Source organism: Pseudorasbora parva, chromosome 14 (assembly GCF_024679245.1).
Source record: "Pseudorasbora parva isolate DD20220531a chromosome 14, ASM2467924v1, whole genome shotgun sequence".
Lineage (NCBI taxonomy): Eukaryota > Metazoa > Chordata > Actinopteri > Cypriniformes > Gobionidae > Pseudorasbora > Pseudorasbora parva.
The window spans coordinates 7,684,855-7,709,721 of NC_090185.1; the positions used below are offsets into that span (position 1 = coordinate 7,684,855).

A 24,867-nucleotide genomic window follows, 5' to 3' on the forward strand; every position below is an offset into this window, starting at 1 on the left:
AAAAGAGCAGCAGCAGTGCTGAACTTTCTCATTAGACACAGCAGTGGACTGATCAACATCAAGGCTTAGAGCAACTTTTAGAAATAAAAAATAAATATATATATATACAATTATGCAGCTTGATTCAAATCAACAAACTTGTTGTGGTGGGAAACTGAACTCATTGTTTGTGTAACATATTGGCCAGTAAGATGTGTGTGCAAACCTCATTCGCCTGATCTCAAGAGGCGTTCTAGCGACTTTCACTAGTGACTGCAGTTACAGTGCTGCCTCCCATGCTGGTTCGAATCCCGCTTGGAGCGGGTCGAGTAGGACGGGTTACATTTGGACTCATAGTTAGCGGATTTCTGATCCAATTAGCTTTTAATGGGTTAGTTCACCCAAAAATGAAAATGACCCCATGATTTACTCTCCCTCAAGTCATCTTAGGTGTATATGACATTCTTCTTTCAGACAAATACAACCTGAGTTATACTAAATATATCCTGGCTCTTCCAAGCTTTATAATGTCAGTGAATGTTGGGTCATTTTTGAAGTCCATAAAAGTGCATCTATCCATCATATAACTGCTCCACACGGCTCCGGTAGGTTAATAAAGGCCCTCTTAAGCAAAGTTGTGCATTTGTGTAAGAAAAATATCCATATTTAAAACTTTATATGACTAGCTTTCGGCTGTCAGTATTACACAAGTCTACTTGCACTAAAAGAGTGACCCCTGACCTGATGTACAGGAGCATCTCAAGCTTTGCTGTCTCTCGTGGACTGGGCAACAAACTCAAGCTCCTCTTCTCTTATATCAAAATCCTCCACCATTTCGCTGTAAAAATTCTCATTTTACACTCTAATTCATGACCGGTGTTTTGTTTTGCTCTATCGTCTGTGCTTCTGCATTCATTAATATGCATGCTTCAAGGGTCAAGGGTTACTCTTCCGCTGTAAGTCGACTTGCGTACCACTGACCCCTGGAAGTTAGTTATTTTAGTCTATAAAGTTTTAAATATGGATATTTTTCTTACACAAATTCATCGATTCGGAAGGCCTTTATTGAACCCCCGTGGGGAGCAGTTATATGATGATAGATGCACTTTTATGGACGTCAAAATCGAGACAACATTCACTACCATTATAAAGCTTGGAAGAGCCAGGACATTTTTTATATAACTCAACTTTTATTAATCTGAAAGAAGAATGTCATATACACCTAGGATGACTTGAGGGTGGGATAATTTTCATTTTGGGTAAACTATCCCTTTAAGTCATTCTACTTTTTCCCCCACTGTAAACATTTACACAATGTGTTCAATGAACTCATGAAAACAAACATTGTTTTGGTTTAATTTGTGACTGTTCATTTGTAAAGATTTTACCAGTTTATGCTGAAATTTAGAAGTAAATGAGTTTCCCATTCAAAGTTCCCTTTCTTTGGCTGGAAATTTCCTTGCAATATGTTTTGTTTGGAAACTAGCAGATAAGCTGCAGTATTTGTTTTTGAACTATAGATATAGTTCATATAGTGTGAGATATCATTAATGTGATGACACAGCCCAACGAAAGAGACTGTGGTTAAAAAAGAAAAAAAAACTTGCCAGTACTGAAGAACAACCCCCAACACACACATACTGACTCAGTCTAGAGCCGTTTTCATCTCAGTAGACTCACAACAGGATTTCTCCTTTTCTAAACTGCTGAAGAAAATGTTTTGCTTCGTTGTTTTTTGCTGTTTGTGCTTTTGCCGCCTGGTTGGTAAGTTTGAAACATTTTTATAGTTTCGGTTGTGAAAGATATCACTGTGTCTGATCTCAGTGTTTTAGCTTTCTTTTGGCATCTCAAATGATGAAATCTGAAGTTTTACTGTACTAAATGACCGTCGGCTGTTTCCATCTGAAAGTATAAATAAAGCTTATGTCTCATCAGAATTTCAAACCAGAAAGGGCATTCAGCTCCCCTAGAGATGCTTTGAAACGAGTGTCTCTGTTTGCTATTGAAATAACTGATCATTATAAATACCAATATAATAGATCAGGAGTTTTCAAAATGTATGATGCCAAGGACTTCCAAATACGATGAACCTTTTATAAGGGACCCCCTTCCTAAAATCCATCTATACATTTTTATGTATAAACAAACATTTAAACTGTTAGATAAATAGTAAGTGTGACATTATAAATATACCATTGTTTCCAAACTTAAATTGGCTATACTAATGGTGGATGTATAAACCTAAAGAACATCTTCAATAAAAAATTATTTGAATAAGCAAATTTTACAATAAATGTATAAGTAGCTAACGTGCCACATTAATAATACTGCCTTACATTCCCAGTGAGTGAGATAAAGGGGACTATAGTGAGAAAAACTAACTAGAAAGATACAAAGCAGACATACCAATCTGGAAAGGTTTAGAAATTAAACCGTTAGAATGTTCGGTAGACTTGAACCATGTTTGCCTTTTCTTTTTATCCTCTGAAACCCCTTTAAAACCTTCTGGAGGACCTCTGAGGATCCCTGGACCCAAGTTTGAAAACCTCTGTAATAAATCATTCTGTTGAGGAAATAATTAGTTGCCCCTTGTGAACATGAAAAAGGTGAAATTGTGTTTTGGTTCAACAAACAGTGTTGACTGATGATGAGGATATCTTTTTTCAATGCCTTATATGTATGTCGTTGTCATGATGTCCTGGCCTAGCCTAATGGTCAAAAGTTTTATTGTCAATAATTCAACTTGCGATCTAAAGTCATCACCAGAGATGCTGATGTTGAGTTAAAGGGATAGCTCACCCAAAAATGAAAATTACCCCATTATTTACTCTTTCTCAAATCATCCTAGGTGTGTATGACATTCTTCTTTCAGAGGAATACAATCAGAGTTATATAAAAAATGTCCTGGCTCTTCCAAGCTTTAATGGCAGTGAATGGCAGCCCACAATTTGAAGCACAAAGGCCTTCTGAAGTGAATAAATAAGTTAGAAAAATATCCATATTTAACACATTATAGTGTAAAATATCTTGCTTCCATATTCAACTTGTGCAGAAAGTGTGACATCTCTCGCAGTTCAAAACGCTTACGCTACGTCTGACGTCATCAGCCAGTTACGCTTTTCTTGTAAGTTGAAAAGTGAAGGCTGTCTGGTGAAGATAGATATTTTACTTTATAAACTTGCATATTTTTCTTACTCAAACTCATGGATTTTTTTCAGAAGTCCTTTATTAACCCCCGGAGCCAGGTGGAGTTAGCCTAGAAATCTAGACGCACCCTAGCGGCAGCAAATCTAATCTGCCGCGAGTGTCGTCTAGCAACTCTCAATACCCTTCTGAGCTGTAAACGCCTAACTCTTGCTGGGCCAATCACATCGTGTATAGGGTCGGTGGGCGGGGCCATAATGACGACGGCCGAGTTGTGTTTGCGTGCTTCTAGTAAACACAGAAACTGGCGAACGGCGGTCTTTCGAATCAGCTCTGACCGTGACTCTGGAAGACTTGGAGTTAAGCTTTTCTCTGAGAAAAGAACAAAGAACGGCACTGAAGTCATTCTTAAAAAGGGAAGATGTGTTCGTAGTTTTGCTGACCGGATACGGCGAATGTTTAATCTATCAGTGAGCTCTGCTTCACCTTCATTGCTCTGGTTGGTGTAGCGCTATCCTATCGCATGCAGAGGGAGTTTGAAAGACAACCGTTTATCCCGCCCCTCAGATTGAGCTGTCAATGGTGAGTTTCCAGACCAAACATCTTGATGTGGGTCTGGCTTGTCAGGCTAGGGTGGAGCACTTTTATAATGGATAGATACACTTTTTGGGGGCTTCAAATTTTGGTCTGCCATTCTCTGCCATTATAAAGCTTGGATTATCCAGGATATGTTTTGAATAACTCTGATTCGTCTGAAAGAAGTATGTCACATACAGCTAGGATGACAAGAGGGTGAGTAAATCATGGGCTAATTTTAATTTTTGGGTGAACTATCCCTTTAAATGTACTCAAAGATCTGTCACTGTCCTGTTTAGCCCTGTAATGGCTTCCTGCTGCTTTATTTTGGCCTGAGCTGAACTTAACTAAAATCAACTCAAATATTCCAATAAAAAATAAAAAATAAAAAGATCTCTCTTCACAGAGTCTCACTTTAATGCCAAAGCCTAAAAGATATGTGATCATTTCAAACCTACAAGCTTAAAATGTAAGATTTATTTGACTTCAATAAGAACCTCAATGTGTGACTGAGAAACTGTCTCTGTTATCCAGTGTGTGCTAACACAGATCCAGTGAAGATGCTGTCAGTGATGGAGGGAGAGTCAGTCACTCTGCAGTCTAATATTACTGAAATACAGAAAAGGCATCTGATAACATGGACTTTTGGGTTGAAAACAACTAAAATAGCGGAGATTGAAGAAGAATCTAAAAAGTTCTCCACATATGATGATGTTCTTGACGGGAGATTCAGAGGCAGACTGAAGCTGGATAATCAGACTGGATCTCTGACCATCACACACACCAGAACTGAAGACTCTGGAGAATATACAGTAATCATCAAGGGCAGAACACAAACCATATACAGATTCAATCTTACGGTTTATGGTGAGTCACAATCACAGGTGTGCTTATTCTCTCTACTCTTTATAAATAAAACTTATTTTACAAGAACAAATGCAAATACGTGAAAATATAAAACTAATTCTGGGTTCACAATCCCAAGCTGGTGGTGCCAAGGCATCTTTCCACAAACTAAAAGTTCAATTATTTAATTAATTCATTACACCATTTCATATTTCTAACTTATTTGTGGTTGTCACAATATCTTCTCAAAGTAGCTTTACAGAAATGATTTATGTCTTGAGCAGTGGGATGTACTTTAATGACAGTATTAATCAGTTTAATACATCTTATTTTAAAGATTTAAATTAATTTACTTGGCAATCATGTCATAGCACTGTAACAGTTTTCTTCTTTGTACAGACACTCACATTTCCTTTAGGAAATGCAAATATCTAGTTTATTATGGTCATTTTCACATTTCAGTAAGATTTAGAGTACAGAGTTAGGCTTAATAAATTAAAAACGCACTGTATAATTCAGGAGTTTTTAGGATTTAAAGTTTTGCACTTTAAATAATACATGCCACACAAAGCAGCTTATGAGATGAGAGTCAATAACAGGAAAATCAGGACATTTATTTTAATAATTTAACAGGATTAATTAAATGGATAGTTCACGCTGAAATGAAAATTTGTAATCTTTTACTCACCCTGCTGTTGTTCCAATGCCTTATGTCCATCTATCTTTATCGGACCTCAAAAGCAGATATATAAATAAAACGTCCTGCATGCGCTCCTTCATATAATGGCAGTGAATGCCGACCAGGCTAAAACATTACAAAAAGGATACAAAAGCCAAGACGCAAGCCATAGACACCAGGCCCAGAAAACGAGGCTCTCAAATCAATGATGTATTAGAAGTGTACAACACTGCCTCTATGTGTCGCTGCTTCTGTAGCCCCACCCACCGACTTGTGGAGCTAACCTGATCGCTTTACCGAGCAATAAACACGCCGAAGATAGCAAGATAATCATTTGTTAACAAGACACAGGTCGACACTGGATTTGCAGACATATTGAGATTAAAACACAATGCTGTGCCTTCTATATTGGATCCAACAGGAATTGTGCAACACACTTATGTGAGTAAAACATATATGTTATAGTATTACATTGCTACAGATTGTATTGATTGTGTGTGCGTGACGTGTCTAACAGCAGTGTTGCCACAGTTACTTTGAAAAAGTAATCTGATTACTGATTACTGATTAATCCTTTAAAAAGTAACTTAGTTACTTTACAGATTACTTGATTTTAAAAGTAACTAAGTTAGATTACAAGTTACTTTATTAGTTACATTCAGCAGTTGCCGACAACACCGCTGCCGCCTCAAAATAGAAATGACAACCGTTTTTGGCAACACACTTTATTGCATTTATGCCCGAGCCTGACGGCCCCGACTTTTTTACGCCCCTTTTTTTAAGCTTCTCCTTCGTTTTATATTTATTTTAATAATTAAAATGAACAATGAGATGTGCTGGTGGAAACAACATGAGACCATGATAGCTTACGCCACTGTCAAGATATGGCTCGCACAGCAGGGTTAAAGAGTCCGCGTTTCTTCAGTGCAGCTGCTAGAGTTATGGCCTTTTTACAACTGGTTCCTTCATTCATTTTCTCTGACCAGTATCTCTCTGATTGCGAAATGACCAGGAGTAGGCCTAAATGCCTTCCGAGAGTCTTTCGAGATGTATTTCATTCCGATCACTCAAACAAACCAATTCAGAAGGTGTATAAAAGCATTTCAGACGAAACCGGACAAATGTAAATGTAGCTGGTTGTTTAAACCACATGTGTAAATTTTACTCCTGGTAAATAATTAAAAGATAAATTTGTGAGAGCGTGTTATGTTGTAGTCAGATAGATATGACGGTGCTACTGCAACATCGCTGCAAATGAGCAAAGCAAGCCAACGCAAATGGCCGTAAATGAAACTTTTAAATAAGTCACACAAAACACAATCATCTTTCATATAAATGAATGAGACTAATGATCTTACCAGTGCTTAGGTCACTCTCTCTCATATTGCGATCTTTGAATTTGAAATGAGCTGCTGAATAAAATGCTGGAATCTTTTGCTTTGATGTGAACTCTGTTAAATGAGCATATACCGCGGGAATTGAAGATCGGATTTATATTAATTTTCCTGAAGTGTAAGGTTGGCTGTAAGACAACCTGCATGTTCTTTTTTTCATTTATTTTTTAGATTGTGTAGCCCGTTTCGTTTTTTGAGCGCCGTTGCGAGCAGTATATCAGCCTGCCTCAGCTCGTCAAAAATGCCTTTGTGGTGGTATAATAACTAGCCTACTTTGTTTTTGATGTCAAAGTAGTTATATTTCGTCTCGTTTCTTTATTAAGTTCATTTAGAAAAATGTTTAGAGCAATTTTTGTTTGTTAAATAAGTTTAATTTTTTTAAGGTGACGACCCAGTGAGTTAACCGCATGTTTAATCAATTTAGTCTCTCAAACCAACTCTTGAATTGTCTTGCCTATATAAACTTTAATTTAACAAACAAAAAATTGCTCTGAACATTTTTCTGAACAATAAAGAAACGAAACGAAAAATAACTACTTTGACATTAAAAACAAAACTGAACTATTTTAATGGCTGCAACAATGTAAAAAATAAAATAAATAAATAAAAAACACGGGCTCCAGCCGGACTCGGGCTGAGAATTTTGATAAGCTGTCGGTTTTTACTAAGGAAAATGACTAAAATAGTAACTCACAGTGACTTGGATAAGTTACTTTAATCTGATTACTGGTTTGGAAATAGTAACGCGTTAGATTACTCGTTACTGGAAAAAAGTAGTCAGATTAGAGTAACTGGCATCACTGTCTAACAGAGCATACATGCTGTCAAAAGCTGAAGAATCCCTTCTTTAGGGATTACAAAAATAAATCAATCGTGGGTGGATGAGAGAAATCATTGTGTTTGTTTAATAAATACGCTTTGAGACTGAGCCCCGTCAGAGAATTCTTCCGGTTGCCGCTTTCAAAACAATCCCTTCCTCATGTGAAGGGAGCTGAAGCTCATTAAATATGCAAATCTTATCCAATCCTAGCCGTGGGCGTTTACCTCCAAGTCTCACAGCGTCACGCCCATCAGAACCCAGTGTTCAGAAGACAGCCTCAAAACCAGTGTAGAAAATAGCCTATTACTTATGATGTTTATGAATGTAAAAACCACACAAACATCATTAGTTGACCTCAGACAAAAGTATAAAAAAATGTAAAAGCCAGTTCATGAATCCTTTAAAGCTGCAGTCCATAGTTTTTCCTCTTTGTTGCCATCTCTGTTGGCAATTGCAGTCATTCGTGGAATTATTAAGCTTACGTGAGTTGTGCCTCAGCATGGCACAGCGCGAAAGAATTCAATGTTTTGAGGAGAATGTGTGAATGTCAGTCACCACACCTGAAAGTATGACCAATATAAGAATGGCATCTGAACAAGTAAGTAGCTAACATCTACTTTTGTTCTGACCAACTAAGGGGAAAAAAGCATTGCAATAAATCGCGATATCATCTAACGATTGCTTATCATATCACATCAAACAGTGCATATTATACTTTGTTTTCAAATTGTAAATGTTAACATCAGGATTGCGTGACTAGATTTAGGGTGCTTTCACACTTGGTTCGATTGCCTGGAACGAACCAAAGTTCGATTGCTCCCCCCTCCCCCTGGACTGTGTTCATATTATATTTTTTTGGGTCCGAACCGGGGTTCGTTTGCGTCATCAAAGCAGCGGTGGCGAAATGCACAGCTTTGCTCCCGTCATTTTAAAATTTTTGTTTTTGAATCATTGGTTGTTACCAAAGCTTCTGTACGTTATGGCACTTGGGCCTATCTGCCGCGAATGCACTGCAAATGCTCTAAAGGACGCTGAAGACAAGCAGAGATGAGATCTACAGCTCTGTTTGCAGTGTCAGTCACGCTCGTCAGGTAAATGAGAGAAATGCACACAAAACACAAATTTTTACTTCCGCGATTTACGATTGCGTTCACATCAGCAGTGAACCGTACCGGAGTTCACAAGAAACGAACCCCAGACCACCTCTTTAAGCGGACTCTGGTACGGTTAGCAGGTGCGCACCTGAGTTCGGAAGACCGCGTTCACATCATCCAAACGAACCGAACTCTGACGTCATTCGAACCAGGGTGCGCACCAAAAGTGCTGGTGTGAAAGCACCCTTAATGTGTATTAGGGCTACCTGTAGTTAAGTTTCCATTTCTGTGCAGTCTAATTTCTAATCGTAATATACCAACAAATTAATGTGGAGTAGAGGTGAATTGCTCCCTCTCATAGCTAGCACAAAATTAGGGTGACCATATTTTGATTACTGAAAACCAGGACCCTTGGCCCGGCAATGAGATACTCACATGATCAGTGTTGGGAGTAACGCATTACAAAAGTAATACATTACAGTAACTTATTACTTTTTGCTGTAACGCAGTAGTGTAAGGCATTACTAATCAATTTTCAGTAATATTTTACTCTGTACATTTCCAGTAACGCTTGCGTTACCCCCACCCCCCAAAAAATACAATAAAACGGAAAAGGAAAAAACGCGCGATACATTAACGCATGAAAAATGCAAGTTATTACCTGTTCGTGGTCATTTAATAGCCGCGTGTGGTGTCCAGGTTAGTAATTAAATACTAAATGACAGCTTCTGATATATTTTTGTATAGTGATTTACTTCATTTTCCTTCAATTCAGTACTTCAATTCATCTCCCTCTTGCTGGTGTACATTTGGATATGGTGTGACATAGTCCAGTGAAGGCGTACGTGTTTATTGCGGATTTTACAGAAGTACCGCAGGCATGATTTCAGTCTCTGTGCTCGCGCTGGCCAGTGGAAAAGTGGCTAAAGAAGGTTTAAAGGCTCTGTCGTTTCAAAGAATAGCACAACGGCGAGCGCTTCGAAGAACGGACCAGACAAGGCGCGCACTGTAGAGCCAAACTATAGGCCTAATGCACACCGTGACAACGTCGTTTAGATTTTTTATAGTAATACAGTCATTTAGTTCAGTTAGAGAACAGACTGTTCAAATAAAAACGGAAGGTGTCTGCTGCATGATCCGAAAGTGTGATCTTGCGCTGCCAGATGATCGCGGAAGATTTGGTTTCAAAGTAAAATGTAAAAGCGCCTATTAAAGGGGGTTTGTCATTGTGTTGTGCATTTCATTAAGAATAATAGGCTAATTTTAAACCGAAACTAAAAACCTGCTTGGCCGCACAGAGCGCGCATTTACTAACGAGCTGTCATTCACGGTGTGCGCGCACTGGCGCGTTTTCAGTTCATATGGAAGCTTAACTTGTATAGGAATTCTTGAAAGCACTCGCTTTGCATCCGCTCCCGTTATTAATGCCCAAGCGGAGTGCGCATGTTCCTTTCGGTTAAATAGACTAGTGATTTAAAAGCCCAGATAGGCTAGCGGTGATGTCATCACACTTTGATTAACCGGTGGGAAAATGTCCCCACCATCACATCTCTACTGTACATTCGCGAGATGGATGCGCATTGCTTAGTTTATCAAAGATAAGGACAAGAACGTAGGCTAGTCAAATGCAAATGCAGTCAAATACAACCTTTTTCTAAACCCGAAATAACTATCTCGCAACTATGTCGCAACAATAAGAAAAGAACAAATGCGCATATTGTCATATCTTAGAGTTTACACAGTTCTGTTGTGTCTATGAACAGAAGCTATTCCCAGATATTGCCAGATAATCACTTTACCTCTAAAATAATACTTATAACAGAGTTGGATCGTCATGATTTCTTGCATTGTCTTGAGCATTCACATTTTTTTGCCAATTCTCTATTGTTAGCCTGGATGGCCCATGTCCTTATGCTTCATCATATCGCCTTCTACTGGATGTAAAATGCTCTCTTCCTACATTTTAGAATGTTAAGTGTATTTTGGTGAAAGTAACTCAAAAGTAATACAGGAGTAATGTAACGCATTACAATTCTGAGACAGTAATATTGTAATGTAATGAATTACTTTTAAATAGCAGTAATAAGTAATCTATAATATATTACAGTTTGGAAGTAACTTGCACAACACTGCACATGATACTGGAAGTTTACTCAAAGATTCCTTAGTAATTTCAATACATTTAAAGGGTTATTTTAGTGATTAGCATATGGCTTTGTATCAGTAGAAACCCTGGAGGTATATTCCAAAGATTGTGCTTTCCTCCCTCATATCCCCTTGAGACAAGATATTTATGCATTTTATTTCTGAATGACGCAAATATCGTCAATTTGCGCCATTGGAGGAATTGTTGGCCAGAGGCTAAAGACTACAGCCAGCAGAGGGAGCCATTTCCGCATGTTTTCAACCCGTGCATGGGGGATGGAGATCACACTCACAGCTCAGCTCGCTGCTGCAGCCTCAGGCATTTATGTTTAACCGGTGCAGCCAGCAGAGCAAAGTAAGTCTTTCAACTTCTCAAACTAATTCCTATGAAAGTTAAGCTTTCAAAGGCATGAACTGAAAAGCGCCAGACTGAACATGCGCTGTAAATCTATGCCGCGGACGCGTTTACCTCAGCTCTCATCACGAGCTCATCCATGACTGTCAATATATCTGACTCCTGCAGCGTTTTGGGCTGTGAGACTCCCTCAGCGGCTAAATCACATATTAAACACAGGATTTTATGAAGATGAACACGGTCGCGGTGGGAAAGTGATCAGTGATTCAGTAATCCAGTAGTGGTGGCTTTGCGAGAGGCCTCGTAGGGCAGCATAGCATTCTGGGAATTGTAGTCTTTCATCCCCATGAGACAAAAATACATTTTCTGTCTTTTCTCAGTCTAGAAAGCACCAAATTCAAAAATAATTTCACATTTCTACTACATTAATAACCCAGTTTAAATACAGAGTCATCTTCCCAGTTCTGAAGTACTCCTTTAAAGTATGCCTCCTCTGTAAGGATATAAATTTGTTATATTACACTGTAAAAAATTATTTAGAAAAAAAGTTACCTGGTTGCCTCAAAACTTTGAGTTTATTGAAAGGTGCCCTAGAATGATTTGAACCAATATGTTAAATTGTTCTCTGATATCTACATAGAGGGTATGTGGCTTATTTAAGGGCAGAAATTGTCCAGATACAGTTTTACAGGTCCATTTACAACCCTATAAATTGTCCCTAGGATGTAATGCTCTGTTTTTGCCTTATTTGGAAGAGTCATGAATATTAAAGTTGAGCTCTGCTCTGATTGGGTTATTTCAGCAGCTCACAGCAGTTCAGTAAAGCGGTTCGTGAGTCCCGACCTTCCTGACAGAACAGAGACCGACTAAATGAAACTTTAAGCAGAACATCTCAACTGGAGATTGATAAAATGCAGCTTACTTGTTTATTGGTGTTTTCAGTTCACCGGAGCATGAGAAAAAGCTTGCGTTGATGCAGTTGCCAGATTTCAGTAATTAAATCCCCCAAACAGAGTTTTTCTGTGAAAAAGACCATAGAATATCCAGTGTCCAATCTGGCATATATATGCACGAGCTCTCTTTCGCGCGGGTGAACTGAAAACACCAATAAACAAGTAAGTTGCATTTTATCAATCTCCATTTGAGATGTTCTGCTTAAAGTGTCATTTAGTCTACATTTTAGACTTGTCTTTTTTCGTCATGATATTGCATGTTTATATAACGTTAGTCACAATGCAGGCTAACGTTACGCAGTGACTGCGATGTAGCCTAATCTGAAATACAAATAGGCAAAAACATCATAGGAAACACCATACTTCAGTTCTCAAAAATATAAATATATAACTTATATTTTTACAAAATGAATCGCCTTGTCAAATGACTATCGCTTAAACTTATATGGTGGAAAAGGTGACGTTTGCTAGAAGGATCGCGTGAACGATCTGTAAGCAAAGTATCTACGGTTGTATTTTTTAATACTAAATATTACCCTTTGTCATTAGACACACTATTAAGTTTGGTATGGTACTTGGTGTTTCCTATTGTTACTGTACTCGCATCTTGCGTTATTTAGACGATGCTGTCTCTCTAAGAAAGTTTCAATTTAATCAGAAATTGTTTAAAGCTGCAGTCTGTAATATTTTTAGGTTAAAAATTATCCAAAATAAATTTTTGAGCAAGAACATAACCAGCCAGTGTTCAAAACTATCTGCTTATCGTAGCTCGATTTACAGCAGTAAGCTTGTAATGTTTTTAGTTCCAGTGGTACTGGTGGATTTCCCCGGGAAATTCAAGCATGTTTGCGTCATTACGTCACATAAAGAAGGAGTCCCGGTTAGCAGGCTATATCGCATGTGAAGATGTGGGAAGTGGAAATAGCCTTTTCTCACACCATTTGATATAATTAAACGTATCAATTTGATGGCAGATCCAAAAAGGTTCAAACGACAGTCACCAGTGACAACTGGAGATTCATCCGTTGTAAAATGCAAAAGTCTTTGGACTTTGGAGTGAAAAAAAGAGACTTCACCCGGGCGATGCGAAAACAAGGATAATTAAAGGTGGCATGAAATCTGTGTTTTGAAGGGTTTTTCAGCTTTTATTCTGCTGGACAGGTAAGACATTTCAATGGCCTATTGCAATGCTTTTTTATCCTTACTTGGTCAAAACAAAAGTGGATGTTAGCTACTTACTTGTTCAGATGACATTCTTATGTCAGTCATACTTTCAAACAGTAAAGTCTGTAATTGTGAATGACAGTATCCACACCGGCGCGCGGTGACTGACAGCCCTTCTCCTGACAGCTGCACATTCTCCTCAAAACATCGGATTCCTCTGCGCTGTGCCGACCGAGGCACGTCTCACGTAAAGTTGCTAACTCAATTGCAGTTTTCCAACAGAGATGGCGACAAAGAGGAAAAACTACGGACTGCAGCATTAAACAGTCAATAAGTGGATAAATCTCTACTTACTGCTTGCAGGAATACAGCTGTAATTGCCACTTTCTTTAGTTTAAGACGCTGAGCGAAGCTTGCTTGAAATGGGCCGAACAAACCAACAAACCAACAAACCAAATCAACGTGTGTTGTTTGAATGGTGTTATATAAATAAAGCTGACATTGACATTGACAGCCTAAACATGAAGTGTGTCCATGAGAGAAGTTTGTTTATCTGCAGTCCAAGTTCCCGTCAGTTCCACCTGACAATGAACATGTTTGGACAGATGCAAATGTCAGGGGTGTGCATATAAATGATCCCCAACGCTTGCGTCACGGTTGGGTTTATGTTGAGAAGCACTTTTTTTTCCGTGGTGATTTGGATTCACGTGATTTACATAAGAAGGAGGCAACGGTGTTTGAGACTCACTGTATGTGATGTCCATGTACTGAACTATTATTATTTCACCATGGCAAGGTTAATTCAATTTTTCATTCTAGGGCACCTTTGAAATTAAAATTTTGAGTTCATACAATGAACATTTTTTGAGATTCAACAACCTTTATTAAAATATTATTAAAAGATTTTGTTAGCATATTGGGTAATTGTGTGTGTTTTATTTGTGATGATGCAGTGAAACATGCCAAATAGATGATTTATCAAATTTTTTATACAAAAATATTTTGAGTTTCAATTTATTAAACAAATTTCCTTTATTGTATCAACTCAATTTTTTTATTTCAATAAACTCACATTTTTAAGGCAACCAGGTTACTTACTTTTTTAAGTTAAACCAACAAAAAACAACTCTTTTTTTTTTACAGTGTAGGGCCAGGACAGGAAATGTCCTGGGAAAACAGGACGTTTGGTCACCCTACACAAAATAACTATTATTTAGCATAATGCACATAGCAAAACGAGAAAGGTACAACAAAGAAAACTCAGAACTTAAAGCCAAAAAAAGCCCAAACTTAAAGGAAGTTTAAGGCTTTGCCACTAGCATTACTGATGTTGAGAGACCCACAGTTGAGGAAATGAAGGCAAATATTTAACATCCAACTCCAACAAACATCCAAATCCAACAAAGTTTAAGAGTAATCCAAGTAACCCCTTAAATTGTCTGTAAATAATCTGGAGATTTCAGGCCTTACTGGCAAAGACTTTTATGGGCTTACAGAAATCTACACAAAAAACAAGATGTCTGTAAGCCCAGCTAACATTATCAAAAATGATAAATGATGACTTGGGTGAGTGGCCATATCTTGATGGCATTCACATTCCACACATTCATGTGGATGTAGAGTAATTGATTGGTACCAATGCCTCTAAGTTACTTGAGGTCTGGGAAGTTGTTAATAGCCATGGAGATGTCCTTTATGCCATTTGAACCATATTGGAGTGGGTTATAAATGTTCCATTGGAAGTTGCCAAAGTAAATACCATACCGCTAACAGGATTTATGTAAAAATATTGGAATTGCTATTGGAAAAGCAATACCAGCGTGATTTTAATTAAAACACATCTGAAGACAAGGAAGAAATGTCTAAAGAAGATACTAAGTTCATGGAAATTATGGAAGAGTTTGTAAACTTCAGTGAGGGACATTACAATTTGAAACTGCCTTTCAAGAGCAAGGATGTTACTATGCCTAACAATCTCTGCATTGCCAAACTGCTTCCTTGGAATAAGGAAAACATTTGGAAAGAATTTACATTTAAATTTAATCATTTAGCAGACGCTTTTATCCAAAGCGACTTACAAAAAAGGGGAGAGCAATAGAAGCAACAAAACAAACAAGGCCAACAACCTGTAAGAGCTGTAAGAAATCAATTTTTAAATTAAAAAAGAACACAATTTAAAAAATAATAATAATTTTATAGACATCTACAACACAAACTCACGTACGCAAAATACAGAACACTGGATTTTGATAGCTATGATAATAAGAATAAGAAGTTCCAGGAAGAATACACCAATTTCATCAATACTATTTGAGTAGGGCTATGCTGAAAAGGTGCCAAAGCAACAACTTGAGCGGCATGATGGTATGGTTTGGTATATTCTCCACCGGAGCAGAATTCAAATGAACTTCTTTGAATAGTCAATTACTAAAAGGCCCTAACCTCACCAGATCACTGATTGAGGTTCTTCTTAGGCCTAGGCAGGAACCAGTTGCCTTCATGACTGATATTCAGGCAATGCTTGGTGGATGAGAATAAAGACTTCCTACGTTTCCTAATTTCTACATGGATGATTATCTAAAGAGTTTACCATCAGATGAGGAAGCAATCCAGATGTCACAATGGTGGTTTCCATCTGACACAGTGGGTCGCAACAGCCATGAGGTTATGCAATCCATTCCAGAGTAAGACAGATCCAAAAATAAAATTGAACTTAACTTGGACCAGAATCAACTGCCGGTAGAAAGGGCTATAGGGCTCCAATGGAGTGTGCAGGCAGACACATTCAATTTCAGTTGACCAACGTTTGAAGCCACGTGAGTTTGGACAGCCTGTTTAAGCTTAATTACACCACTTTTCAGAAGCCAGTGAAAAGGGATATGGCTCTGTAACATAAATGACAGAATAGTCATAACACGCTTCATGTGTCCTTTCTGCTGCTTTAGCTGTTCGCATTGATAAAATGCTCAGAACAGAACTACTGCTGGATTTGAGTGAATCTTGTGTTTTTGGACTGATAGCACATCTGTCCTGAAATACATGAAGAATGTAAAAAAAAAAGGTTTTGTACCTTTGTTGCAAATAGGGTATCTGTTATTAGAGAGGCTTTGACTTTGACACAATGAAAGTTCATCAATACTTGTCAAAATCCACCAGATGATGTGTCTAAAGGAATGACGGTACAGAAGCTCATAAGCAGCAAGAGGTGGTTACATGGTCCAGTGTCTGTGGAAACCAAAAGAGAAGTGGTTGAACCACAGCATTGTGACATATTTTGGATGATGATCCAGAAATAAAAAGGGAGCTTTTTATACACGACAAATATAGTTGTAGTAAAGTTTGTTGTATTAGGAAGGAAGAAGACAGGGGTCGGGTTTGACTGGGACTCGCTATCTTTGTTCAGTCTTTTCAAAACAAAAACAAACACACGTGTGTGTGTGTGAGATAACTCAGTTTGTCCACGATATGGATCGCTCCTTCTAAATCAGACACTCTGTGTCAGTCTGTCAGTTTCTCCACGATATGGATCGCTCCTTCTAAATCAGACACTCTGTGTCAGTCTGTCAGTTTCTCCACGATATGGATCGCTCCTTCTAAATCAGTCTCTCGGTGTCAGTCTCTCAGTTTCTCTGCTGTGCATGCAAAGTCCCAGTCCAACTCTCTCTCCCGACTCTCTCCCGGCTGCGGCTTAAATGCACTGCCAATTACTGCAATCAGAAACAGGTGTTCGTCATCTGTGCTTGACCTACTCACCTGCCGCTCTGCTCTGAGCTCTCTCTCCCGCTGCAGACCACACAGAACCACGCCATGCCCCCCCCCCCCCCAATACCAACGGGTGATCCACACGTTGGCATCCTTCATGCGGTGGAGCCACTGCAAGGGGGCGTGATCCGAACAGAGGGTCAACTCCCGTCCCAGGAGGTAATAGCGAAGGGTGAGGACGGCCCACCTGATGGCCAAACGTGGAACGTGGTTCGCCAGAACGCAAGCTTCTGGAGGGTGTGTAAGTCTGAACAAGCGAGTTTAGGTATATTGTTGCAGAGCCAGTGGTTGTTTTGTAGGCGAGAACTAGTGCCTTGAATTTGATGCGAGCAGCCATTGGCAACCAGTGAAGTCTGATCAAGAGAGCCGTAACATGAGCTCTCTTCGGCTCATTAAAGACCACTCTCGCCGCTGCATTCTGGATCAGCTGCAAGGGTTTGATAGTGCATGCTGGAAGCCCAGCCAGAAGAGCATTACAATAGTCCAGTCTGGAGAGAACAAGAGCTTGAACCAGGAGTTGTGCATAGGAAGGGTCTAATCTTTCTAATGTTGTATAAGGCAAATCTGCAGGACCGGGCTGTTGCAGTAATGTGGTCAGTGAAGTTTAACTGGTCATCAATCACAACTCCAAGGTTCCTGGCTGTCCTGGATGGAGTTATGGTTGATGAACCAAGCTGAATGGAGAAATTTTGATGAAGTGCTGGGTTGGTTGAGAAAACAAGTAATTCTGTCTTTGCAAGATTGAGTTGAAGGTGATGCTCTTTCATCCAGTCAGAAATGTCTGTCAGACAGGCAGCGATACGAACACTGACTGTAGGATCATCTGGTTGAAATGAGAAGTATAGTTGAGTGTCATCAGCATAGCAGTAATAGGAGAAGCCGTGTTTCTGAATGACAGAGCCTAATGATGAAATGTAGATGGAGAAGAGAAGTGGTCCAAGCACTGAGCCCTTGGGAACACCAGTAGCTAGATGATGTGACTTAGACACTTCACCTCTCCATGACACCCTGTAGGACCTACCAGAGAGGTAAGACCTGAACCACTGGAGAGCAGTTCTTGAGATCCCCGTCTTCTTAAGTGTTGACAGGAGGATCTGGTGGTTAACTGTGTCAAAAGCAGCAGACAGATCTAGCAGGATGAGCACTGAGGATTTGGAAGCTGCTTTTGTCAGTCTCAGTGCCCGAGAGCAAGGCAGTCTCAGTCGAATGGCCGCTTTTGAAGCCGGATTGGTTGTTGTCCAGGAGGTTGTCCCGTTCAAGAAACATAGAGAGTTGATTGAACACAACTCGCTCAAGGGTCTTTGCAATGAAAGGCAAAAGGGATACTGGTCGGTAGTTTTCTAAAAGTGCTGGATTCAGAGAGGGTTTCTTAAGCAGTGGGGTTACCTGAGCCTGCTTAAATGCTGTGGGAAAGGTTCCTGTGTGAAGAGAAGTGTCGACAATGTGAGTGAGTGCAGGAGTGATTGAAGAAGAAATGGCCTCGCGATCTCGGTGTCAGTCTCTCAGTTACTCTGCTGTGCATGCGAAGTCCCAGTCCAACTCTCTCCCGGCCACGGCATAAATGCGCTCTCTCCATCCCAATTACTACAATCAGAAACAGGTGTTCGTCATCTGTGCTTGACCTACTTACCTGCCGCTCTGAGCTCTCTCTCCTGCTGCAGACCTCGCAGAACCACGCCGCCTTCCCCACAGTAGTGGATGCCAATAATGCCACTCATAGACTAATGACATACTTTTAAGATTGGAAACGACAAAAGTAGAAATTAGCCTAGAAATCTAGACGCACCCTAGCGGCAGCAAATCTAATCTGCCCGCGAGTGTCGTCTAGCAACTCTCAATACCCTTCTGAGCTGTAATCGCCAAACTCTTGCCGGGCACATCACATCGTGTATAGAGTCGGTGGGCAGGGCCATAATAACATCGGCCGAGGTGCGTTTGCGTGCTTCTAGTAAACACAGACACTGGTGAACGGCGGTCTTTCTAAATCAGCTTTGACCACGACTCTGGAAGACTTGGAGCTAAGCTTTTCTCTGAGAAAAGAACGGCACTGAAGTCATTCTTAAAAAGGGAAGATGTGTTAGGAGTTTTGCCGACCGGATACGGCAAATATTTAATCTATCAACAAGCTCTGTTTCACCTTCGTTGCTCTGGTTGGTTGTAGCGCTATCCTATCACGTGCAGAGGGAGTTTGAAAGACAACCGTTTATCCTGCCCCTCGGATTGAGCTGTCAATGGTAAGTTTCCAGACCAAACATCCTGATGTGGGTCTGGCTTGTCCGGCTAAGTAGAAGTAACATAGTTATAGAAATTAGAGAGTGTTTTACTGGAACTGAGCCACCATAGTAAGCAGCATTTTACTGCATAAAATGACCCAAACAAGAGGGAACAAAAAATGCTGGAAATTAAAGCTTCCTCAGGAGGACAATGCTCTTCTACAGATGACCTCTTTAAAGCAGAAATACAATTATCATCCAGTTCTATCAGCGAGAAAGTTTCAGCATGGAAATTGCTACATTATAACCTGAGAAATCTAAAATAAGATTGCAGTGCTGGAAGTAGTAAAGCATCCTGTAATTCTGTCCAGAGATCAACATATTTCCATTAAGCGCATCCATGAACAGACTGGCCATGATGGAAGAAACTGTATTTGTTCCACATTAAGAAGAAAGTATCAACCACGGCAATGCAGCTTCCAGGAAAATCATTTCAAGCTATGTCTTTTGCAGGCAACAGACAGGGAAAATGGGTGAGCAACTGATGGCTGGGGGGGTTCTATACATACACATACATGGTACGGGGGCCCAGCAAGATGGTTTGTACCCAGGGCCCAAAATTTGGTGCTACGCCCCTGGCTGTACACACGAAAATGCAAGGGTGTTATTTTCATCGTTTTCATGCTCCCAAAACGCCGGATCCGTGTGGACGAAACACTGATACGATACAAAATTGATACGTATATTGCTAAACACGTCTCAATATGGACAGGGCCTTAATCAGCCTGCGGCTTCACATTATGGTGGTGTGCACCATAACGCACCAAAAGGATGGTATGGAAAGTATTGTCTTCATTTCTCAGAATTCAAAAAAGAAAAAACTAAAAATTAAGAAAAAAAAAAAAACAATCCTGCCGCTCGGGCTGTTTGATGAAAAAGACGAAATTTTCAACCAGGTGACACTGTTCTCATTGCAGACACTGCAGCTCCTTGCAATTCTTGGATGCTTGGGAAAGTGTTGGAGACTTGCAGATTTGGAAAATATATTTTTATTAGCGTGGCGCCTTATGTAAAAATGTTATGTAATTATTTATGGCCTTCAGTCATAAATAATTAGGGGCCCGGTGTGTAGGAGCATTGATGGGTTTATGTAATTTGCCTTCCACGCCACTACAGGGCATAATGTTTTTATGTTTGTAACGAAGTTCGTGGATGGAAGGAAGGAGGCGGGAACCGGCGAACGTTTAACAAACTTTTTAATGTAAAAATAAATAAACAAAACGAAAGTAAAACCGTGGGCAGCCCCTTACGGACGACTGCCCACACACACATAATAAAACGTAAACAAAACATAACATAAATCCAGGCCTGGTCCTCTCTCTTGGCCGAGAGACGAGACCGATGTGTCACGCAGCTGGTATTCGTTACCACTCGAGTGGCCCGCTCTCGCGGTCCCTTGCCCCGCTGCTTGCCACAATGTTGTCAAGTCAACAGAAGTGTGCGCAAAGAAGGTCAGACAAACGTTTTGACCGTACGTGATGAACTTGAATTGATGGTTTTGATGAAATGCAATGAATTATTTTATTTTTTAAATTATCTTTAAAGAAACAGACGATAAATGGATTGGAAGATGCAACTTTACGTTATGGACATTGCATTTTATTTTAAATCACTTCCAAGAAATCTACACGTCAAAACCAATGATCTAAAAATAGAACAAACGCGCCAACACTACACAATTAATCTTTTGGTTGCATAATGTCCACACTTTGTTAGAGAGGATTTACGTGCATGCAAAAATCAACACTGGACAAAAACTTAAGTGGTGAATGGATTGTAACTTCAACACCTGTGATTGGCCATTGCGTTCAAGAAATCAACAAACATGTCTGTGATTGGCTCAAATTATTGAACAAAATCAATTATTTGTTGCCAAATTTTCACTACATAGTCTTTATTATCTTTATTCCAGCTCCTCTGCCTGTTCCTGTCATCATCAGTAACTCTTCAAACTGTTCATCAAATTGTTCACTGGTGTGTTCGGTGTTGAATGTGAGTCATGTGACTCTCTCCTGGTTCAAAGGAAACAGTTTATTGTCCAGCATCAGTGTGTCTGATCTCAGCATCAGTCTCTCTCTACCTCTGGAGGTGGAATATCAGGATAAAAACACCTACAGCTGTGTGCTGAACAATCCCATCAGCAACCAGACTCAACATCTGGACATCACTCAACTCTGCCACACATGTGCAGGTACATGAAAGGTGCTATCTTTTGACTGGAAGCGACAAATATAATACTGCACAATTATTAATTGTGAGATTTTTGCACTATAATCACAAAAACAACATTTAAAGGTGCCCTAGAATGACAAATTGAATTAACCTTGCCATAGTAAAATAATAAGAGTTGCATCTGTCCAAACAAGCATAATCTACTGATGGTAAACAAGACACTCGAAGATAGCAAAAACGGCTCTCATGACACATGGTTGAGGTTTATAATAATCGGATACCACAACAAATTGTTCATTTGTTCGGCCCATTTCAAACAAGCTTCACTGTAAACTGAAGAAAGGGGCCACTATCCTGCAAGAAGTAAGTAATTTATCCACTTATTGACTGTTTAAACAATTTCTGATTAAATTGAATGTTTCTTAGAGAGACCGTATTGTCTAGATAACGCAAGATGCTTACAGCTAACAATAGGAAACTCCAAGTAATGTTACCATACCAAACTAAATAGTGTGTCTAATGACAAAGGTTAAAATTATTTTGTATTACAAAATACAACAGTAGATACTTTGCTTACAGATCGTTCACGCAATCCTTCTAGCAAACGTCACCTTTTCTACCATATAAGTTCAAAGTCAGTGGAGATTGATAAAATGCAGCTTACTTGTTTATTAGTGTTTTCATATCGTCCGTGTGCGAGAGAGAGAGAGCTCGCGTGCATATGGTTGTCAGATTGGACATGTTTAGGTAAAACACTGGAGAGTATACGAGTTTCTTTTCACAGAAAAGCTCTGTTTGGGGGATTTATATCACTGAAATCTGGCAACCGCACGAACGCGAGCTCTTTCTCGCGCATGGATGATCTGAAAACACCAATAAACAAGTAAGCTGCATTTTATCAATCTCCATTTGAGATGTTTTGCTTAGTTTCATTTAGTCGGTCTGTGTTCTGTCAGGACGGTCAGGACTCACTGAACTGCTGTGAGCTGCTGAAATAAGCCAATCAGAGCAGAGCTCAACATTAATATTCATGACTCTTCCAAATAAGGCAAAAACAGAGCATTACATCCTAGGGACAATTTATAGGGTTGTAAATGGACCTGTAAAACTGTATCTGGACAATTGCTGCCCTTAAATAAGCCACATACCCTCTATGTAGATATCTGAGAACAATTACACATATCAAATTATTCTAGGGCACCTTTAAGCTCCTCTGGAGCTTCATTTCTTAAAAAAATACAGCCTGAAAAATAAAAAAAATAAAGCGTCAATACAGCCTGGTCCAAAAAAATACTCACAGCAAACTAAATTTTTGTTCTTCGCATAGAGTGTACTGTTCTATAGTCTACACTCATAAAGCAGGTGCAAGGCTGTTTAGTGTTAACTCAGTTGTGCAGCTGTTTGGTTTGTTATGGTAAGACACATTCACTCACACTGATAACTGTTACAGCATCAGTCCCACAGCCGACTTCACATCCTACTTCAAACTCTTCAAACTCTCCTAAAGGCCATCCGATCCCACCGATTTCTGCTGCCGCCGCTGCTGGCATTGCTGCTGCTGCTGTTGGATTTCTGTTGCTTGTTGCAGTCGGGATCTTCTGCATCTACAGGAAACACAGAAAAACAGACCAAGATGGCAAGTGGCTACTGCTGATACATCTGCAAAAACGAATATAAAATTATATACCTGAAGTAATAAAGTTTTGTTGTTTTAATGTACATCTATTATTATTTTTGTTGAAACAGATCAGGCTCGTAATGAAGAGATCACGTACGCTGATCCGACATTCTACAAAAGGAAAGCACAAAAATCGGTAAGATGATATATTTGCATATTTAATATATTAGAATTATGTTTTTGTCCCATAACCATTCTTTATTTTTCTTATCTAATAATTATCAAAATAATAATTATAATTATTATAATGTATAGAAATTTTAAATAATATTACAATGTTAGATACTTATTTTACAATTTCTACAAATAAATATGTGTGATTTTGAGGAACTTCAGGGGAACCAAACCACTAAAAAAATGCCTCACCAGTATTAACGTCAACTTAGCAAAAAGATGAAGTTAGTTATGAGAAAATATCATGCAGCACAGATAGATAACATAAAAACAGGAAGTTCACTGGACTTCGGAGTGATACAAAATAATTCAGTCTAAAACAAGATGCCAGTTATTCTGACAGAACGCAAAGTAAATGTGCAAACCTGAGAGCAAGCCACTCAATTCAGCTCAATGTCAAGTTACAATCACTTAAACATACATTGATACCCAGATAGCATCTACCGTAATCTTAGAAACAATGTTGAGTCAGTGTTGATGCATCAGCGCTAATCACATTGAATTAAAGGAACTGTATGTAAGAAATGTATTTTAATTCACCATAAAGTGGCCCTGATATGTCACTAGACATTAAGAAATCATGTTCATTTCAAACACTTCTATCACTGACGATAGTAGTCCGGCCAGGATATTGTCATTTAAAAGTTGTTGCAGCCCTCAAATGATGTTGATGTTGACATGTTGTCTTTTGGCCTGAAGCTCCGCCCTCCACCTAATCGACCAATCACGCAGTCAGTAGCGTTTCCGCATCCGGGTTGCCAGATCTGTTCTAGTTATCACAGCTGCAGATCTACAAACGTTCCTTCTGATCCTGCAGCCAATCTGGCAACCTCGAGTCAGGGGGAGGGGGAGGGGGATACACCGCTCTACAGTCATTTGAAAGTGATTGCAGTACCAGTTTTGTCCACAATCTTACATACACTTCCTATAATGTTACAAAGTGATGTTGGTTCAGTATCACTCTTCACAATTTTTGCTGAAGCAATATTGATATTTCAACCACAAATCAATACTGATATCATTGATTCAACATTCCAAAGTGATATTTTTCAACATAACGTTGTCAATGAATCAATGTTAGGAAGTGATGTTAGTTCAATATCACCTTTGCACCTCATGTCGTTCGACACCCGTCAGCCCTCCGTTCATCTTCGGAACACAAATTAAGATATTAGTGTTGAAATCCGATGGCTCAGAAAGGCCTTCATTGACACCAATGTCATTTCCTCTCTCAAGACCCATAAAGGCACTAAAGACGTCGTTACAAAGCCCATCTCACTACAGCGGCTCTACAATCATTTTAACTAACCAACTGATGTCCCATATGGACTACTCTGATGATGTTTTCATTCCCTTCTGGACGTGGACAGCAAGTGTGCATACACTTACATTCAAAGGACAGAAAGGCCTCGGACTAAACCTAAAATATCTTAAACTGTGTCTGAAGATGAACGGAGGTCTTACGGGTGAGGAACGACATTGGGGAGAGGAGTTAATGAAAGAAATTTCATTTTTGGGTGAACTACCATTTAAAGGACATAAAGAGGATCATCCTACAAAAATGGTTTCAAAGAATTGTTGGGAACAAAAGTTTTGGATGGTGTAAAGTGTATGTAGAAGAGATGGAAGTAAATGAGTGTAAGATGAGTCTGTAGCAAA

At 39.3% G+C, this 24,867-nt stretch overlaps 1 protein-coding gene across 3 annotated transcripts in view; it reads left to right on the forward strand.

Moving 5' to 3' along the window:
• Positions 1–1,640: 1,640 nt before the first annotated feature.
• LOC137040002 (CD48 antigen-like) overlaps positions 1,641–24,867 on the forward strand; it is a 207,867-nt gene continuing 184,640 nt past the window's right edge. For 2 of the 3 annotated variants that reach the window (XR_010897797.1, XM_067415402.1), the window contains exons 1-5: positions 1,641–1,743; positions 4,234–4,566; positions 21,097–21,375; positions 22,807–22,992; positions 23,103–23,170. Coding sequence is in view for 2 of the 3 variants with exons in the window: in XM_067415402.1 (XP_067271503.1) it covers positions 1,695–1,743; positions 4,234–4,566; positions 21,097–21,375; positions 22,807–22,992; positions 23,103–23,170 (915 nt within the window). In the remaining variant the exon portion in view is untranslated. The remainder of the gene's footprint in view (positions 1,744–4,233; positions 4,567–21,096; positions 21,376–22,806; positions 22,993–23,102; positions 23,171–24,867) is intronic. The other variant, XM_067415403.1, reaches the window with a different exon arrangement.